Genomic DNA, 20,643 nt, shown 5'->3' with positions numbered 1-20,643 from the left:
TATCAGACAGCTAGATCAGACCAATTATGCAAGACTCAGGCATGTGCATTTACAAAGTCTGGTTAAAAACTTTATTCTGATTTAAGTACCTGTGGCTCTCCAGTCTTCCTCACTCAATTCAGGAAATGAGGGGCAAACAGCCAGATTATAGCCAGAAGTTAACTCACGTTCTCCAAAATATAATCTTTATACATTTAGCCAAACAGAAAATCACTTAGCTCTAGTTTTAAACACATTTCAAACAGCTTCTAGTTTATACTTTAGATGGGAGAAACCCAATTCAGGCCCACATCCAGAAAGGTCTCCCTTAGACCCTGAAATTTCTGAACCCCCACTAAGACGACTAATGCTAGAGAAAACCTCAAGAAAACCTGGAGAAAGAGAAAACTTCCAACTTAGGAGGATACAGTCCTCAGCTGACTGTCTACGTCATTGTGATTTTTAGTATTCAAGTACTGGATATTAATACTTCAACAATATCACCTTCAACAGCAGCCTGTCCACATGATAAATGTTTTCTCTTCCACAGTCCTAAACCTAACAGGTTGCTCCTTGTGTTAGGTCTCTACAATTCAGCAGGTCCCAGGGGTGAGAAATACACATTTCCTTAAGGAATAAGAAGGAACTTCAAGAGATCTGGCTTAAAGTTCTTGCATGGGCAGAAGAAGAAATATTCCTACTAGGCCTGATTAATTTTCCTGTTTTCAGTGTGATCAAAGTATCTTTGACTTCTTTATGAGTCACAGCTCAGTGCTTTCATTGCAGCTGTTCTTACAGGTTGCTATAAGACAAGATTCTCACTTAGCCTTTCTCAGGTTATTTCTCACTGAAGAAATATTCATGATGAAGGCCACCTGAGTATTCACTTTTATCCCACTTAAACAGGCTTGTTCTGTTTACTGATTAATGAAAGCCCAGCAAAACTGTGACTGTGGCAGGGAACATGACATGGTTATGCACAAATATTGTACAAACAATGGAAAGGAGTAGAACACGTGGCTTGGTTTTATTCATGTTTTGGTGATTTTTATATTGCTGTAGTTGCCAGATACATGAGGATACATGGGGCTTAGAAGCTTAGCAAAAGCAAAGGTGTCAATGCTGCTTAAAAGCATTTTAAATATCTGTAATGACAACGGGTTTGGTATTACCAGTTGGGACTGTGAAAAGTAAAGAAATCCTGAAGAGGCAAGAATTTCTTTGAAGTGACAAATAAAACCCCCCTCATCTGTTATGTCGATATTCACTTTTATAATAGGTCCTAATGAAAACTTCATCTGTTTAAGCAACATGGACATTCAGTACAGCTTCAGTAAAAATCCTTAAATTGCACCCACCTTTTCTTCTTGTTAAGGCAGTCAAGAAATTGCAGCATCTATTAAATATGAACTTGGTATGTGAAGAAAGAAGTCTATCAATGTCCAAAATAGGGGCTTTCTTTTTTCAAATCAACAAGTAATTCACATTCATGAACTATCAGTGTGAAAAGTCATGGTAGAAGCAGGCAGTAATTGGTAGGAGCGCAGCGAACGCACCTAGTGAGACAAAGAACATTAGCCTATAACCTCTGGCAACTGTTTTCTCTGCTTGCACAATGCCCTTGCTTTGTAAGTGTGAGCTTATTAGTACTAGGTCTGATTTTAATATTTGGGTTTGGCTAGGTGCAGTTCTTAGTACTCTAATGATGGGACCTGAATGCACCCAACACTGCGCACCAGCTACAACTGGTCCTGAAGCTCTCCTGGTTACATAGTTAGACGTCTAAGGTGCAATGCCAGACGCTTCATTTTCCCTACTTTTGTCAACTTGTATTAAATTTATTCTTTGCTAAAGCAGTGACATATGCTCGAGGCTATTAAAGCCACTGCCAAATAACATGCCACTCTTGTACAGTTAGAAAGTTTTACAGCCAGATACATTGTCACTCAAATGCAGTCCCTTTTCAGACATCTATCTGCTAGTATGATGGGAATCATTCCAGAAGTTTTATAATGCTGGAAGCGAGACCTTCAGTCCATCATTGTGTCAAATCACATTTCTGTCAAAGTACTGACGAGTTTCTTCCTGCATTTTGCAGTGAAAACCAGGTTAAATAGTAACTCACTTCCTGTTCTAACCCAAGACACCTAGAAAGCCCAGAGCATTCCTGACCTTTTCATAGAAACCAATACACGCTTTGCTAATAGCCTTGGAATAGAAACATCTACCTCTCCTTTTGATTTGGGAAATTCCAAATAATAGCAACATCTACCTCTCCTTTTGATTTGGGAAATTCCAAATAATAGCTGTTTGAAGAAAAGAGTTAAGCTGATGATAGCACTAAGATTTCCACAAGTAGTAGTAAAAGGTAATCCTTTTTGTTACCCAGCAGCCTTGTTTTCTCTACAAGTTTAAATCTAGCTGGAAAACCGTGAATGATTTCAGTATTGCTCTGTAGTGTTCTTAGCTATTCACACAGCAACAAAGTAAAATGCAAGGTTACTAATTTGGCACACATATACATATAGGACAAGTGTCAGATCCTCTTTCTTACGTCCCCAAAGAAGCCACAGACTTCCATATGGCACACACTCACCACTACAGCATGAAGCCAACTTGCTGAGCATCACATTTGCTTTCTATTTAACTGAGGCACAGCAACATCCCAGTCCAGCCTGCAGAGATCAGGCAGAGCCTGCAGAAGGCAACCAGCTTACCTGAGCTGCAGCATCAGCACCTTCACGTGGGCAGAGGCAGTGGGCTGCATCCATAGCTGGGCAGCTCCCCTACTGTGTGTCAGTGGGGTGCTGACACACATTTCTAGAGCGGGAAGGCGTCAGATTCAAGACAGGAGGAGATTTAAAATCTGAGATTGCTGCCATTTATAATTATACAGAAGGCTGAGGAAGCGTAAGGCCTGAATCAGGGGACCTGTAAGGCAAGTGAAAATGTGAGTGGGAGAACTCAGGCTTACCCCAGACTTGCACCCAGCTGGAGAGAGAGGTGCTGCTCCAGCTAGTGCATTGGTGACAGGTACCTGCTGCACTGGGGACATTTGGGAGCTCTGAATCAGCACTTTGACCAAATCAGCCTCTTGACTTTAACATATCTCAATTAGTCCAAGTCCAACATTGAAGCTTGTAGCCATTGCAGTAATGTAGCACCCTTCTTGTGCAAGGGCTCCCCAAGCACATTACTGAGCTGCATTTCTGAGACGAACAGGTGCTTCAGGTCAGAGCTTTAGAAGCTTTCCATTCCCCTGAGATCAGGGACACATGCCAGGCATGACTGCATAGTCACAGCACAAACATCCTGAACCTCCAGTGAGAGACTTGCTATCCATTAATGAGCTAGTTTTCTCCAGCTAATGCCGGTATTGCTAGGGCCTCAATATTTAAGTCATGCTTCCCCCTTCCTTGTGCTTTTATTTGCTAAATGGCTGCATCTGTGCCTCCGGTGGGGCTCAGTAAATTTGGCTTTTTCAATCCAGAGTAGCCAAACTATCCAGGAGCAGCAATTTCCATGCAGGTGCACCTACTTTTCTACTTACCCTTCCTCAGTTGCTATTCTGCTTTTTGGTGCTTTGAGCCAGGAGAAAGAGTATGGTGCACAGATTCTGTGAACTGTGCTGTCTCTGGCACTACTTGTGCCCTTCGCAATGAAAAGCATCCCCAAAAGGAGCTAAACCCAGGTGACAGGTCTTCCTGTATCAGGGACAGCTGCCCAGCTTAATTTTCACTACCTCTAAGACAAGCCAAAAAAATGTTCTCACAAAATAAACTCTTCGTTGCTGTTACCCAAGGAGGTGAAGAGCAGCCTGATGGGTCCCTTTGCAGAAGCATGTTTGCTGTTTGCTCACTGGGATGAAGCACACGGGGAAGAGCTTGTCATTCTGAAGGAAAATGGTCTCCTACAGCAAATCAAAATGCCAGGTCTGGGTGCAGTGCAGTGAAGGCGTTCTACCAGGGAGTCTTCTGAAAACAGATACTTCTTTAATGTTCTGATATTCAAAATTGCTTGTGAAGCCTGGTCATTCTTGTCTAATCGGCTTTGTCATTCTAATTTTCAAGATTTTTCCTCCAAGAGAAACAGCCCATTACAACTTTTAAGATGGTACTGATAAAAGCCAATTATGTTTTCCCCTGGCTACCATCATCTACATTCCCTAGTTGCTTTTCCTACACAAAAAAGATGAAGAGAGTTCAAAACCTGCTTATTTGAGGGGCTGAGAGAGATTGGTAGGCCCTGCCTCCCTATTGTAACCTTTACAATGTGTGAGAACAATTATTCTCATGGTTCTAGAGATTTGTCTAGAATTATAGCTAATTAACATGCTAAAATACACTAAGATAACACTCCAGTTTGAAGGGTAACAATTTCAACAAATTTAATTTACATCTTAAATTTTTCATCCTACAATACTAACACGTTTAAAAATATAATTTCTAATACATTAAAAAAAAAAAAAAAAGAAGAAGAGTATTAAGCCATTTGTTAGTTTAGCTGTTTGCACTTTGGACTCCCACACTGTCTTAACAGTGGAACTGGGAGCACCGAAACGGGGAACTCAGCTGCATCACTGGTTCAAGAAAAGCCAGACTGTGGCAAGCACAAAGTCTCACAAGCATCTGTTCGGAGGCTGCTAGTGGTTGATGCTAGCTACCTGTAAAAGTTTGTGCCTGCACAGGGTTGGAAATCATCTTAATTAAAAGAGCCAACACGAAACATGGGTGTGTTGAGTGGGTCCGATAGCCTTCCTTAGCGCAGGAGAAGGTGGTGGGGAGGGCAGCACAGAGCTCTGGGCTGCCCAGCACCAGGCTGGTGGGTGCTGAGGCCACCCACCCCGCAGAGGCACACACAGCACCACAGCTTCCTGCAGACATCTAAAAAGAGTCTTTTGCTTCCTCATCTGCTCTATTCCAGGCTGGAATAGGGCTGACGACTTAAGGAAGTTGGTTATTTTCCAAAGGCAGGGAACGACAGGATCGGAGGGGCCGTGCGGTGGGAGGGCAGGAGGAGGGAAGCCAGGACAAATGCAACCAGCTGGTAATTCCTAGGCCAGCTCAAGAGTCAGCTGAGGCCAAAGGTGCTGACTGAAAACTAATTTCTGGCTGAAGGGTATTAATAACCATGGATACAAGTACTCAATGTTTGGTGTGGGGAGTTCAGCTCCACACCCTCTGGCTCTTGTTAACCTAAGGATTGCCCTGAACAGAAGTTAATGCTTGGAGGACCCTCTTCTTGCCAAATCCTACAGGAACTGCAGCTGCTCAGCAGCACTGCCACCCCAGCACCGCTGAAACCCCCCTCAATGCAGAAGTTGCAGAGTGGTTGATTGTTTCTACTTTAAAGCAGTATTCCTGCCTGCCTTTTGAACCAGAGCTTGCCTGGGTGAGAGATATCTTCCCTCCAACCAGCCTTCACTTTCCTCACCAATGTGCCTCTGTCCTGTTTCCAGCCCCAGGGTCCTTCAGAGGTGAGGCAGACACCAGAGAGCTCGCACATCTGCCCAGCTGTGTGCTGCGGCAGAGGCTGCTGCCTGGCCATTCCCGCAGGCTGGAGCGCTGCACGTCACTCCCACCCCAGCTGCACTCTGGCTTCTGGCGCTTGGGTATTTGTGGGATCCACAGACTGCAACACCTCTGACCACAGCCCCTGCCTGCTGCCAAGGCAGGCCTGCAGCAGCATAAACACCCCAAGCCAAGGCTAGAAGCACGAGAGCTGTCAGCACAGTTATGAACACAATGGGGCATGGCCAAGGGATTCACAGGAACACCGGACATCTCCACGCCACACCACCCCTGCAGCTGCAAATGTATTTTTGTGCCGGCGGGCTCCGTGCTGCGCAGAGGAGCTGGTAACGCCGCGGTCCCTGTGCAGCTGCTCCTGCAGCAGGGCAGCCTGGTGCGGGGGGTGAGCAGGAGGAGAGCGGGCCTTGCTCGCATGTCAGTCAACTCCACAAGAAGATGAGTGAAAACGATTCTGTAGCTTCAGCAGAACATGAATTTCTATGTGTATTTTATGCTCTCCCACCTTGCTTGCACAGGTGTGCATTTCAGTCCTGGCTGTCACGGAGTACAGCACTCCTACGGACATTCCATACACAAAGCAGCTCACAAAATTCACTGGGCAGCTGGCAATCATATACCTAGAAAGAAACATTTACTGCATATAGTTTCATTCAATCCTTCGACCTGTTTGCACACCAACGGATTCATCTAACCCCTCTGCTCATTTACAAATGGGTTGTTAATAAGAAAAACAGAGAAGATGAAATTTAAGTAATAGAACTTAAAACCCACTTTGACTATTTACCATCTTATTTCCATGCAGAACTTTTTTAACTGCTAAGTGCTATGCTCTCACATTAAGAAATACTTGCTCCTTTTTAGAAAGAACATAAAGAGAACATAAAACTGCTTTCTTAATAACCTAAACATTTTCCAAATCAAGAATTTGAATATTGTCATCCAAAGGCATGAGCCTGATGTTTCACACAAGATTTCTACATGTAAACAGAAGTCTGCCACAAGACCGGTGTGTGCATATTAATGAAGTCATTTTACACAACCCTTCAAACAATTTTTAATCATTGTCACATCAAAATCATTTTGTAGTTCACCAGCATTTTCTGCTTTTCTTTAAATATAAACCCAAGCATTTTTAAAAGCAGCAGTTTATATCCACAGGTTTAATGCATAATTCATCCTCTTTATAAAGGGAAAATCCATGTGTTATGTGAAATACTTTCTATTATTATAAAGAAATGCAGCAAGAAGAGCTTACATTTCTACAAACTCTCTTCTCCCAGAATAATCAACTTTCAAAACCAAAGCATTTTCACAAAATCTTATTTAACCTTCTTTTACAAAGCACAATATGACGGACTTCTAACATGGATTCATAAAATGACAAGATACCATCTCAACAGGAGAAAAAAAAAAAAGTATTCTGATATAAGGAAACTCCATGCCAAATTCAGGCTTTCATTTGCAAAAAATGGAACATTACTGAGATGTCTCTTATATTTTTTGGGGTGCAAGTCAGGAATCAATACTTTATTTACCACAGATACAATAGTTTATCTCTTTAAGGATGCAATTAGGAAGACAGAGCTGTTCATTTCTGGATACACACTGCAAATGTGTGACTACAAACCCAAACAGGATTTTTATTCCTTATCCCTCATTTCCTCTGGTTCTCATAACTCTGCTACTACCCTCACAAAAAACATGGAAGTAATCTAGAAATCTTTATTGCTGGAAATCCATGGCAGGACTATCATTCTTTGTACAAAAATATTTTAATGCAGTTATTTAGAAACATTAAGTAAGAGTGTTTCAGTGATAAAATACTTTATTAGTGCTTCTGAGTACATTGAGCAATGTATTGGGACTTCTAAAAAAAATCTCGAGTTTCACTATCCAATCTTTCAGTCTCAGACACGACAGAACAGAAGCAGATGCTATGGTAGATGAAATCAGGCCAACAGCGAGGTTCTGTATTGCCAGTTGAGGCCACGAAGCAGTATTTGGGTATGGTGGAGCGTGTATTTTATATATCTATGCATATCAAAAAGATTATGGGAACTCTACCAACCACGTGTGAATGTGACCCGCCAAGTGAACACTATGTCTCCGGCTCCTGGCAGGCAGGCTGGTTAGCTGTGATACAGGATATGCTGGCTGGAGCCAGTTCTAGCACTTGACAAGATGACAAACAGATCCTTTGTGTGGTTTTTTTTTTTGTCACTCTGAAGCATCACTAATATCACTCACCCACTCACTCTATGCTATGCAAAAATATCCACTATTTACATGCTTTGTACAAACTCAACAGAGATTGCTGACAAAGTATGAGATACTCCATGGCTAGTAAGGAACACAAAACCACAAATAGAAAAAGACCTTATTTTGAAAGGATGAAAGTGAACAGAGATACTAGAAGAAATGAAGTAAGCATCAGGTTCAATAAAATGATGAAAAGGAAGTCCTGCTGCAAAAGCAGGACTATAAAGTGTATCAGTCTATACGTGTACAACATAACGCAGCAAGCAATACCACACAAACAGCAAACGAAACAATGTCACACGATAGAGAACATTGTGCATGAAATAATACAACTTTTTATTCATGTTTTATAGATTACTTTTATTTATTTTTGCTTTAATAATGCATATTCTGTTCACTCTGTGCAAAATCGGGGACAGAGGCGGGCGTTTAAATCATCTAATGAAAATCAAGCGGAGATGAACATTCAAGTTGAGGGAGAGGCCTATCAAAACCAGGAAAGCTAAAAAGCCACAGCTGCTCAAGACAAAGCTGCTCTCAGCTGCGCCCTTTTGTCCTGCCACCTTGCACAAACCTGGCTCTACTGACTGAGCAGCTGTACACTGGGAAGGTGACCTCTGCTGGGGACAGGAGTCGTCGTGGTGGCTACATTAGGGAGACCTGGCTTGCAACTGGCTCCAGTCAGTGTGTGGCAAAGAAAGGCACAAATCATTGCAAAGACCAGATTTCTGTTGGTTGGTTTCCTTCTCGTAAATACATTACTGTACACAACGTAAGTTTAAATGGTAGGGGATTTGGGGACATAAAATTGCATATTTAACAGAACTTAAAACTGTAACAAAAAGTAGGCTGTTCTATCTCAAAGCAAAAATAATCCCTCCAGTCCCAACGTTAACATTCATTCCTTGCTATATGCAGTACAAACATTTTAAAATCTGTGACAAAAGACAATTAAAAACCAAAAGTCAAAATCATAGAGCTTGTAAACAGATAATCTGAAATACACTTTATTTATGGAAAAATATCATCAAAATAGTACCACTATGGACTAAACTGCCTGAGTTTTCATTTCACCTAGGATCTTGAAGTAGAGAGCCTTTAGCACAAGAAGATCAATTTCAGTCACAACTAGTGCTGCACAGCACTGCTTTGGGTGGAAATTTTGTCCTTGTTGTTGGTATATTTGTTGTGCTATCAAAACCTGTGCTAATCCTTCAAATAAAGGGATGTCGAGGCAATTCTTAAATCATTTGGCACAAAGTTATTTTGGCTGGGGCATAAATTTTGAGTCTCAGTCATGAAGAATAACGCAACATTCCACCTATCAAGTATTCACTTTGATTGAAGAGCTTTCTTTATGTCGTTAACTTCCATCTGAAAGCAAACAAACAAATTTGTGATGAAATTAGATGCTTTAGCAAACTGAGGCACAGTTGGTGCAGCTTGAAAAGCACATGTTTCACCTTGTCCACAGGTCTGGAGCATGGGTTTTATATTACTCATTTCCACAGCCTTCACAAATTGAGGTGACCTTCTCAGCTGCACAAGATGAGCACGCACAGCTTCCTCCCCTCAGAACTTGACAAGTATAGTCGCCGAATGTACCACAAGATCTTTCAGACTCTTTAAACTACAACTTTCACAAGTCACACAGCTCACTGCCAGGAATTAGGTGCAGAATGAGCACTGTGTCCATGCACTGGCTGCTGCACTTACACCCTGCACAAGTAAACTGAACTGCTGACAGTGAGTAGCTGAGGAGCAAAACCTATCGTCTCTCTCCTATAGGGATAGTGGCCGTGAAGCCGAAAATTGCCTGGTAGCAAAAACTACTCAGAGTCGCATCTCTGAGTAACAGGTATTTGTTTATTCAGCGCTGGGAGTGAGTGGGATCGCATCACCATACTCACTCACTCTATTTTACAAAGCAAAGATATTTATACATTCAGCAATAGCATATGTTACATGTGGGCAGTCTTTCATGCCCTCGTCTTTTTACATTACATCATTAGGTAAGTCTTCAATCTGGTGCATGCTCAATACGCTAGTTTCTTCAGAGCCAAACTACTGAACTGGTTTAAGCCAGAATTTTCTCCTCTTTCTATAGTTCTGCTACTTTCTAACTGCCTGTCTGTTATCTCTGTACTTTCTTTTGCCCCTTATCTCTGTACATTCTTTTGCAAACACTTAATGCCATGTTTGCTCATCTTGTGCAGCTTAAACAACTTGACATTTATACAAGCTAAGCTTTATTGCTACAAAGTTTTATTTTACAAAATTCCTTGCATTAGTTGCCTCCTACACCCACAAGCCTGCGTCCAAGCACCTTAAGGGCTCTGATGAATGTACACCTGTGTTGTAAAGGGACGAGTCTGAAACCACCATCAGCCCAAGTTGTACACTTGGCACCTCTGACAGACGCTGGAAACCCTGAAGCAGAGGTATTAGATTTATTCAAACACACCCTCTCAGTGCTCAACTGTGCCATATCATCAAGGCAGCCTTCTTTAACACACAAACAGAGAGCTGTGATAATTTATGACTATCCCATCTTCATGTAAAGCTAATAATGCCACCTGGGCTAGCACCTGAGCATTTACCAGCGTAAGCAACATTTGAACCGGGGTAAAAGCATTCAGCTGTAAGATTATGATTTTAAAACCATCAATGCAGGTCCCTGTTGTAAGGGATGTGAAGCCATCCTTGGAGGTAGAATCCAGACCTCCGAATAGTCTGGCCTGTAAGACTAAATCAATAACCACTATTTAAAAACTTCATTGATTTTACCTGAATAAATTTCAATTTTAGCTGAACATGAATTGTGTGTTACTAGAAGCCATACTTCTATTTGGTTGCAGGCATAAAGTCCTTTAGGGAGCTTTGGTGCACAGACAGTGATGGTCCCCTGTTCTGCCACCCTTTGACATGTTCCCAAGCATTTTACTGAGCAGGAACAGCCTAGTGACATTACAATTCAATTTTCTATCCCTAATACAAAGGTAAAGTACAGTTGACCTACACCATAAAAACATAAAATATAATCAATACTGAACCACTTATCAAGTACATAGACTAGAACAGAGCAGAATAGATTATTTCAGCTGGAAGGGACCTACGACAATTACTTAGTCCAACTGCCTGACCAATTCAGCGCTGCCCAAGTTAAGGCACGTTGTTAAGGCCACTGTCCAAATCACTCTCCAAAACCCAGAAAACCAACCAATGATCCTAGCAAAGGCCCAGCTTCACAACCCTCACACAAGTAGGGCAGCATGCTACCTGGCAAATGGCGTACTATACAAACTGTGGCAGCAGTAACTGGGCTCTTAATCAGAGCAGCTTCTTGTATATTGTTTAGGATGCTTTAGTAAAGACAACCTGAGTACAGTCTGTAAAGCAGACATAAAAATCTTGCTATATGAAATAATATTGCAAGCATATCAACACTAAGACAAGCTTCCTACAAAATATAAAGCTTAGTGAGAGAGCAAGTAATTAATAAATAAATAAATTAATTTGTGACAAAATCAAACCACTAAAACTGAAACTAAAAAATGTCATAGTTTGGAACCTATATTGTGTTTAATTTCCTAAATTATAAATTTTTAGATAATTATCAGGCTTTTCAGTAAGAATGCAGTATAGTAATATATATGACACAGACTGACACTATGAAGGAAACAGGTATATCCCTTTCAGAAATGTTAGGTTTTGATTCAGTGGAATCTAAGTATTTAAGCAGAGTTTTATGTCCCATTCCTGAGGCTAAATCAAACCTGTCAATACTTCCATAACATTATAAATAATTTAAGTACCTGCAATCGTAGACGGATCTTCTTTTCTTCATCCAGCTCAGACAGCAACTGTTTAATCTCTTTTCTGTTAAAAGAATGCAAAAAAAAGCTTGGAATGGAAATGATTAAACTAGTAAAATACAAATGATCACCTCTTGGAGGCATACTTTCCCTGCTTCACTAGTTACCTTTTTCCCTCTGAACAACTGATTAAAGTCAGTATACTCTTGTATACTAGACGCTATACAACAGAGAAGTAAGACACGTTATGAAAGTACAGAACCTCCCACATCCCATATGGCTAATGAACAATGTATTTCCTCTTAGAAGCCCTGCATCCACAGGCTTTACTCTGGACTGGCTGTATCAGCACTGTGGTGGCACCAGCTTGCCTTTTTTTCTGTACAAAACATAGATGGATTGGCTGTTGGTGGCTTATAGGAACTGGTAACACACATCCTGCCCATTCTATCACATACTTAAGCCACTTAAAAGCTGTTTATGCCAGCAATACAACATAACCTTCAACTTCATTTATAAGACTTAATGATCCTAAACATGGATTTGCTGTCAACCTTCTTTGTCAGGAAGGGGACCATAGCTACACGGAGCAACACCTCCTCATGCTTCCACGGAGTGATCTCACCTTAAGACAGAAACCAGTAGGTGGAAGCAGCCCTTGCAAGAAGGGCCAGGGAGACCTGAAAAGCAGGTGTCAGCCTCAGAAGTGAAGCCATGGGGCTTGGAGCTAGATCCAGCCTGAACCACACCCTTCCCACATCTTCTCCCAAACTCCCTGTGCACCTCTGTTCTGCCACAGTCTCTGCATGCTGCTTTCCCTTTTCTTTTTCCTGTCTGTGCTACACACAGCTGACAATGTAAGTGAAGGTTTAGCTTCCAAAACTTTAAATATTCTCAGGAATAGCAAAAGCTACGTGCCAGCCCCAGTTTCTCCTAAGAAATGAGCAGCTCAAAGATTAATAAAGATGCCCAACACTAAACCAGTAAGATTCAGGGTCATAAACACACCAGGTCTTCACACGTCCTAATCACAATTCAATTACTTCTTTTGTAATACGAGCTTGCTGGGAAAATGTGCTAACAGTCAAACAACAAACTGATTTAATAATTTTAGGAACTTGTAGTAATTTGTACTACAACTGGAAGAAATGCACTCCTTATTAAGATCAGTGCACATGAGTTCCCAAATAGTTATTAGCAAATAAAACATAAGAACATTATTCACTGGTTATAGCTTGTATCTTAACTTTTTCAACACCCCATAAATATCTGCTTCTGTAATAATACAGGGAAAAAGCTGTTACAGATGGATCGTGTCAGCCTTTCTCCCTGAGCTTCTCACCCCTGAATGTGTTCTGTCAGATGAAAATCACTCACAAACACAAAGGCAAACTGTGCAGAGTAATACACAGGAAGGCAAGCTCAAGAAGGAACTGCTACCACCATGCAGGAACGGCTGCATCCCACCAACAGCTGTGATTTGCAGTACTTACTTTTGCTGGTCTTTCATTGTTTCAATGATGGTTCTTAGCTCCTTAATTTGAGTTCTCAACTCCTCCAGGGCAGTCTGACCTTGGCTCAAGTGCTCAGTCTTTGGCTTTCCTTCAGTACCGAACAGGGATGGGGAATTTGACCTGTGGCCTGTTGTTCCCATAGCAATTGAGTGAAATCCAGGTGACGGTGAAGGGGATAGTGATGGTTGTACGTTACTGCCACTAACCAAACCTCCTGGTTTTGGAGGCAAGGAAGTTTTATTATCAGACACCTGCAACAAAAAGAATAACATCTAATTTCTGGAGAAAGCTTTATGAAAATCAGACCTCTAACAAATATTAAGAGTTTTGTTGCTCTTCAGTAATGCTGAAAGTCCAAGGTCTAACATGGTCAGTTTTGACGTCAAATGTAATGATTAGTCATTATCTTTGTACATGTGCATCAGAGGGAGTCTAGTTGGGATGCAGAAGTTCAGACAGCTTCAGTAAGACTTTCCACAGTTGTTACAATCAGACATCAACAAGCATTTCCAAGATCTCAGGTCTACCATGAAACAAACCAGGGACGGATGCTCAGTGTTTCTCTCAGAGGTTTGTGAGAACATACCTACATCCATGGACATCTCTTGCACAGCACAGAACTGTATGGCCAAGAAGCCAAGTTGCATTTTTTTGCAGATTAAATTTACAATTGTCAACTAACCATTGACGGAATCTTCAACATCCAACATTTTTTTTAAATCAAAAAATGTTACATGTTGCCCCTAGTGTTATGAAAATAGCAAAAGATTCCTCAAGTTTGCTCGTTGGTGTGATATAAAAAGAAAACCAAAATCCCATGGCTTCAGAATCATAATCTATTATTAATAAAAAAAAAATACTGTACTATCCTCTGTTACCTGAAGCTTCTGTGAATTCCCATAAATACCAATGGCTCTTTATTCCTCCAGGAACTTAAGAGAAAATTCAGCATTAACCTAGTTATCCTAGAACCACGTGGCTAGCTCAGAAGGATCCCATGCTTCTTGAATTTCAATCCAGTGCTCTACTTATTAGACAAGGCATAGAAAATCTGAAGTCCACCTACCAAACATGACCAGCTACTTCACTGCATACACAGAACATTGTACAAGTACAGTTAGCACAATGGCAAGTAAGGGGAGTCTTAATAATTTATAATATTGTTATTTGGCAATGCTAATGTGTGCTGCCAGGAGTATCTGAAAATCTAATTTAGCCAAGAGTAAGAAAAAGCACTAAGGCAATCTTCCAGCTCCATCTCTGGAAAAGAGAGATTGAAGTTGAATGGAAAGTATGGTAAGATATTGAGAAAAAATGCTATGGAAATGGAAGGAGACATTAGGTGGACAAAGTAACCGAGAGAAACGTTAGTGGTCAGATGAAAATTAGGAGAAAGCATGACGGAGAGGGAAGAGCAGGATCAACCGGATTCTGCAAAGAACAGTCTTCCCCACTAATACACAAGCCTGATAGAGCACAGAATCCACCCTGGGCAGGCACTGCACAAAAAAGTGCTGTGCAGGGAAAAAATTGTGATCATAGAAATGAAAATGGCATTACAATCACAAGACAGCTGAATCACTCTAGTGACTTAAATGCTTGACTTCATGACCTTAACAATATTCTTTTAACATTATATATATATATGTGTGCGTGTGTGAGTAATGTGTACCTATAAATGGATCTTTCAGGTATAATAATCCTTATATCAGTAGAAGCAAGTTTCCTTTGGATTGAAAAGAGACATCAGGCTGAGTTTAAACCTGGAGCAAGTGAGTAAGGCACAGCTGAAGTCATCCACGCTGACCACCTTATTCCAGAGCTTAACTGGCTATCAAAATTAACACCTCCAGCAGCTACTTTCTGATACGAGTCATCTTGTTTCACAGGAACCTTCTACATCTTTGGCATGCCAGCATGTAATTTATGAATCTTGGCCCAAGAGTTTTCCTAAATGCAAAGTGCTCCCAGAAGAGGGAGCCATACAGCAAAACATTATGCTGATAACTTGATCACAGAAGTGCATGATTTCATCTTTCAGACACTTCTGTTACACTAGGATACTTAGAATTTAGTATTTGTGTTATTAAAGATATCCCTATGTACTACAAAATAGCTCCAACCTCTAAAGCCTGACCTACACAGTCCTTCTGTAACACTCAACTATCCTATAGTTTTCTATCAATATACAGTAAGAATGGCACAAGCCTGTAACATGAATAATTACTACCAGTATAAAAAGTGATTATACTTGCAAATTTAAATTCACATACTATTAGAGTGGGTCAAAGAGTTTTATTTTCTCTGCTTACAGACCCCTCTAATGTAAACTCAATTTACAGCTGCAAAAAAAAAAAAAAAAAAGGCTTGTGTTTCTAAAATTTCTAAAATTTCTTTCCTTAGCTTCTCTGAGTCTGTGAAAGTATTTACACTAGAAGAACAGTATGGTTTTTCACATTATGGTTATGGAGACATTTTAATGGTGCAATTCACCTTAGACTTGGATTTCAAACACTGAAAAATGTTTAGAAACCCTTACCATTTTAAGCTTTAAAAGGGCTAGTTACCAGGTGACTGTTGAATTCAATTTTAAAAATAAATATTTGAATACTGTTTGAAAAAATGAAGATGCACATGATAAGGTTAAGCAGAGGCATTCCAATTAACTTACTTGTGATATTGTAACAGTTCTTGATTTCCTTGACACATCAATAGTTTTGTGAGCAAGGGAAACATGTTCCTCCTTCTCATCTTCAGGGCTTGGTGAGTCAAAGAAATCGGGACTTGAAAGGGATGACTTTCAAGACAAACACACACACCACAAGAGAGGGGAAAAAAAAAAGCAGGTATTTTCACTGTACAAGAATTTAACAAAGGAAGAAGAAAAACATTTATTTGATTACTTTTTTTTAGTTATCATTTTCAAAGTGACAACACTTAAAATGAGGACTCTTGCTCCTCCCATACCCTGTTTTTTAGATCTTATTTTCAAGGCTTTCATAAAATGAGACATACTTGATGAATACTCGTATACTTGCTGTTAAATTCAACATTAATTTACACCTTTACATCACATTATATCATAAAATATGAAAGCACCCTCCTGTCTGCAAGAAGAGCTGCACCTTATTTGGCCAGGATGCTGAGCACCATGCTGTGGGGATGCCAGCTCTGCCACCTGGGCAGCTCTGCCATGGTCAGCGCAGGTCTCACTTTGCTGCTCTTCAGAGGGCGCATGCTGCTGGCTGTGCACACTGCTGGCACTTGCAGGGCTGCCTTGTGCACGGCCTCTTTGTAAAGGTGCAAACAGGGAAGGTTCTTTCCACTCCTTGTTCCTTTCCCCATAGATTTGACAGAGGAAGAAAAACCTCACTGTCGTCTATATTTCAGTATTTATGTACATAGCCAATTTTGAAAGGTTTCTTTTTTGTGTTCTATTAGTTTCATGATAATCCTTTTTGTTTTCCTCCACTTTGTTTTTCTTCAGCAACACGAACATGGGTAACCATCAGTGGTTGCTCTCATTTTGATATTCCAGAATGCAAACCAGCATGGAAATGAACAAACGCCAACCCCCTGAAAAACTGAGCAGTGGCTTCCACAGTATGGTTTATGAGACCAACTTGTCTAAAGATACATATTAGAGAGAAATTTACATCATGCTTATGTTTACAATTGTGAACTTAATGAGAAGAAACACATGAGCTGTTGAAGGCTGAAATAGTCTGTTTGTCCTCAAAATCTCATACATGTCCTAAAGAAACCAAGATAAATGCTTCTTTTGGGAAACACTTTCAAAATCCTTAATACTTAGAGCAAACTAGTTTATTCCACAGATTTTTATAAAGGATTCTTCTGGGCTCAGACATGGCTGGCCAGGAATAATTGGCAGCAACCAATAAAGAGGTACAGATCTTGTAAGAGAGGTAATGTTTTAAACATCAATATTCAAAACACTGGCAGCCTTTTGACACTAATATTCTGGAGCTGCATCTCTCTGCCTCACTGTACGTGTGAAGGAATGCCTGTGCAAATGTAGTAAAAACACCAGGGAACACAAATAGGAGGGAGGAAAAAATGAGAAAAAAATATCTTTAAAAGAAAATTAACTTACAGACGTAAGAGACTGCGAGGGTGGTCGCCTGCCAGTAGCTTTTGGTCTGGTTGTGGTTGGATGATTAAGCTTCTCAGCGATTGGTATTACAGAGTCAAAACCTTCCAAGTCTTAAAAATAAAATAGAATTGATTTGATTTTCTTGCAATTGTCCTCGAAGGGAAAGAATCACAATTTTTTTTCTAATTTGAAAGAAATCAAATCCCATTTTCCCCACTGTATCACAGTGTTCTGCACATGTTTAGCCACCGTGACAGGTAAAGGCCCTGGAAGTCAAAGGCAGCTGTAATCCAGTCACCCTTGCCAAGTACAATTACCCTTCCATCTCAAACACAATAAAGCAGAGGAGGAACATGTAGAGGAGCCTTTGGCTTTGTTTTCAGCATAGCAAAAGCTAAATGACAACATGGGTCCTACAGCACGGAGTAAACAGTTTCAGAATTTCCATTTTGCTGTTCAAGGGGTTAGTAACTTTTTCTCCCTGGATAACTGGAGGCGTAAGACAGTGCATGCATTGCCTCAGGAACTGTACTCTCAGCGTTGCATCTGCAGCAATTCCTTAGGGGAGCACAGAACGAATGATTGAGCTGGAAGTGGTCTGCAGGTTCCTGGACACCTGCAGCTGGAGGCAGCATAGTTTCCAGGAGCTATAGGTGAGAGGAATATTTCCCTCCAGTAGCCTGGAGGTTATGGTCAGTAAAAACTCCAACAGGCCCCTGAAGCTTTACAGAGCCCAGGAAAAACAGGTCTGCTCAAATGCAGTATTGACTGTCTTCATGGTGAGTAAAATGTTCTTGGGGAAGTGTTTACTGAATCTAGCCACGTGGTAGCATGTTTACGTGAAAGAATGATGTGAAGGCTGAAGGAATACCACAGCTCGTGATTACATGCCTGAATCAAATGGCTTAACAACATTCATCTATTTTTATGGGTTATCAGTTTCACTCACCTCCCTTCAAAATGCCCTACTGCATGTGTTAAGCAGAAACGAGTCAGGAAACATACAAGAGGTACTTTAGACCAAATAAATCAAAATGCTGTAAAACTACTTTCAGACGCAAATCAAATACTGGAATGATATTCATTAATCATAGACTATTTTTCACTGCACACATGTAGGAAGAAATAGATTTTAAGTTAATACTTATATATACTGGGCACTTAATTTCCAGAATTGTTACAGAACAATGAATCTCTGAAGATCCAGCCTTGTTGCCATATTGCAACCATCATACAAATTAAGACAATGGAAAAACAAATGAATTAACTGGCTTGTGCAATAAACTATATGCACTGAAGGACACTTAAACTAATTTCAAGTACTTATGAATTGGCAGCTAGGAAGTAAATGGGATCAGACACTCCTTATTCAGCAATATTCTTCCATCTCTGGGAGACAGAAAAAAAGAAGGAAAAAAAGAGACCTCTTTCAATAGCCCTGAAATAGTCTAATGTTATTCAACTCCAAATACGACTATTTTTGCAGCAACTCTTCCTGTATGTAACCAGTGACCCCACTGTCCTCTACCAGGTATTTCTCTCATTGCTTTTTTCTTGACTGTTGCAACCTACATGCAAAGGTAGGTCTCCCGGTCTGTCAATGGGAATTTGGCAATCCAAAGCCTCAACTGTACCCAACACATCAGGTGAGGCCACAGTGCTTTTGAAGTAAAAACGAGTTAACATTAGCAGACTGCACAAAACCTGTCTGGAGTCCTACAGAACTTCAGGGTTTCAGGAGAGGAGAAATGTAAGTAAAAATTAATTTATTGGGGGGAGGAAGGAAATGTAAGAGCTAGTTTCCAGTAATATCCATTTTGAAGCTGACACGTGAGACAGGTGAATGACTTCCTTAAGATGACACAGCGAATCACTGATGTATTTTAATACATTGCCTTAATTTTCACCACTGTGTTACTGTGTTCAGTTGCACAGCAGGAATGTATTGACATGAAAAATATGCACTCATCTATAAACATGTAAGGCTCACATACATGAGTACAAATGGAGACCAAAGCAATGCTTCCGTTTGTCCCAGCCACTCTTTCCCACCTAACTGTTTTTACTCTTTTTTTTCCTGAGCTAGTTTAATCCAGCTTATTTTCCCACAGCATGTGCCCAGCCACACAGATACCTGTGCTGAAGAAAGGATCAGTATCAGTACCAGAGGACTGGTACAAGTTGCTAAAACTGAGAGGAAGAGCAGACTCCTGCTTCGGAGGGAAGCAAACGGGCTGAAGTTATCTTGCAGCCTAGGAAGGATCCAGAGCATGACTTTCCTCTCTCTGTGTGCTGCTTCTATGGCAAGTGTCACTGTCCCTTCCTCTGTTCTTAGAAAAAGTAAGTATCTATGCTACTATAGAAAACAATGAAAAAAATAGTGAAGGCATTAATTCAGTGTTTTTCTTTGGCTTAAATAAACTAATAATTACCTAGAGTTCTATTTTCTATCAAGAGTTTGATCAGAATAATCAAATATTCATGTTTAAATTGTAAAATGTATGGATAAAAGGGGAGTGTATGAATTTGTGCCCTTGAGACCCATGAGCACTTGCAGATAAAAGCTGCTCCACACATTCTATGAGTACTGTGAAAGATAAACATTTCTGTGCAAAGCTTCTGTTATCAAGAAATACCAGGAATCCTCCATTTTTTCCACTTCTGAATGCATTTCTGATAGCTAGAAAAAATAACTCAGCTTATACCTGCACTGAATTTAAAAAAAAAAAAGCAGAGCAGAAGTTGGAAAGGCTCCACAGGTAGAATCTGCTGCCAAACTAGTGAAATCACAGCCATTCAGCTGATACTATAAATTAAATTCTATTTAAGTGTAAGGGTCATCTCTTGATACAATGCTAAAAACTTCCATATGTCCTTTATCTCCCCATTTATTCTCCTTATTTAGATGTGGTTCTTGCTCCCAAATCTGCTCAGCATCTAAGGCTATCACCACCTTTCATGGTTACCACCTATGACGGATTCATTCAGGAGAACTCCCATCTAGTAAACTGGTAACTAGTAAAATGCAGAACTGAACCACTCAAGACACCTCTGCCTTACTGTCATCTATACTGTAGATTTAGTAATGAATTCATTCATACTCTCATACTGGTTATTTGATTATTTTTTGCTGGTGGAAAGCAAAGTTACATTGGTGTGACTCATCGAAGTCATTAAATGCAGAGATTTTATTTCAGTTTGTATTTCTGTTGCTATCAGAAGTCGGGAGCTTAAATCCACATACTAAGCAAAATGTAAAACCTTCCTGAGCTGGCCCGAATGGAATGTCACCAGAAATAAAGTCCAGTCTACTGTATTCACAGCCACGTTAGTTGCCAGTAAAGCAGCATCAGCATCCAACAGACCTGAACTCTGTACTGGTCCAGCTTTCTCTATGTCTAGTAATAACAAACAGTAAGGAAGGTTCTATT

General features: G+C 40.5%; 1 protein-coding gene across 6 annotated transcripts in view; it reads right to left on the bottom strand.

Annotated features, from left to right (window-relative positions):
* Positions 1–8,088: 8,088 nt before the first annotated feature.
* Positions 8,089–20,643, bottom strand: part of SH3KBP1 (SH3 domain containing kinase binding protein 1) — a 234,075-nt gene continuing 221,520 nt past the window's right edge. For 5 of the 6 annotated variants that reach the window (XM_040582562.1, XM_040582564.1, XM_040582563.1 and 2 more), the window contains 5 exons: positions 17,213–17,322; positions 15,770–15,895; positions 13,078–13,349; positions 11,585–11,648; positions 8,089–9,143 (listed from right to left, as the gene is read on the bottom strand). In XM_040582562.1, the coding sequence (XP_040438496.1) occupies positions 9,102–9,143; positions 11,585–11,648; positions 13,078–13,349; positions 15,770–15,895; positions 17,213–17,322 (614 nt within the window). In that variant the 3' untranslated portion in view covers positions 8,089–9,101. Of the gene's footprint in view, positions 9,144–11,584; positions 11,649–13,073; positions 13,350–15,769; positions 15,896–17,212; positions 17,323–20,643 lie in introns of all 6 variants that reach the window. The other variant, XR_005826170.1, reaches the window with a different exon arrangement.

Source organism: Falco naumanni, chromosome 2, assembly GCF_017639655.2.
Source record: "Falco naumanni isolate bFalNau1 chromosome 2, bFalNau1.pat, whole genome shotgun sequence".
In the NCBI taxonomy this organism is placed as follows: domain Eukaryota; kingdom Metazoa; phylum Chordata; class Aves; order Falconiformes; family Falconidae; genus Falco; species Falco naumanni.
This window is presented reverse-complemented; position numbering and strand designations above follow the sequence as displayed.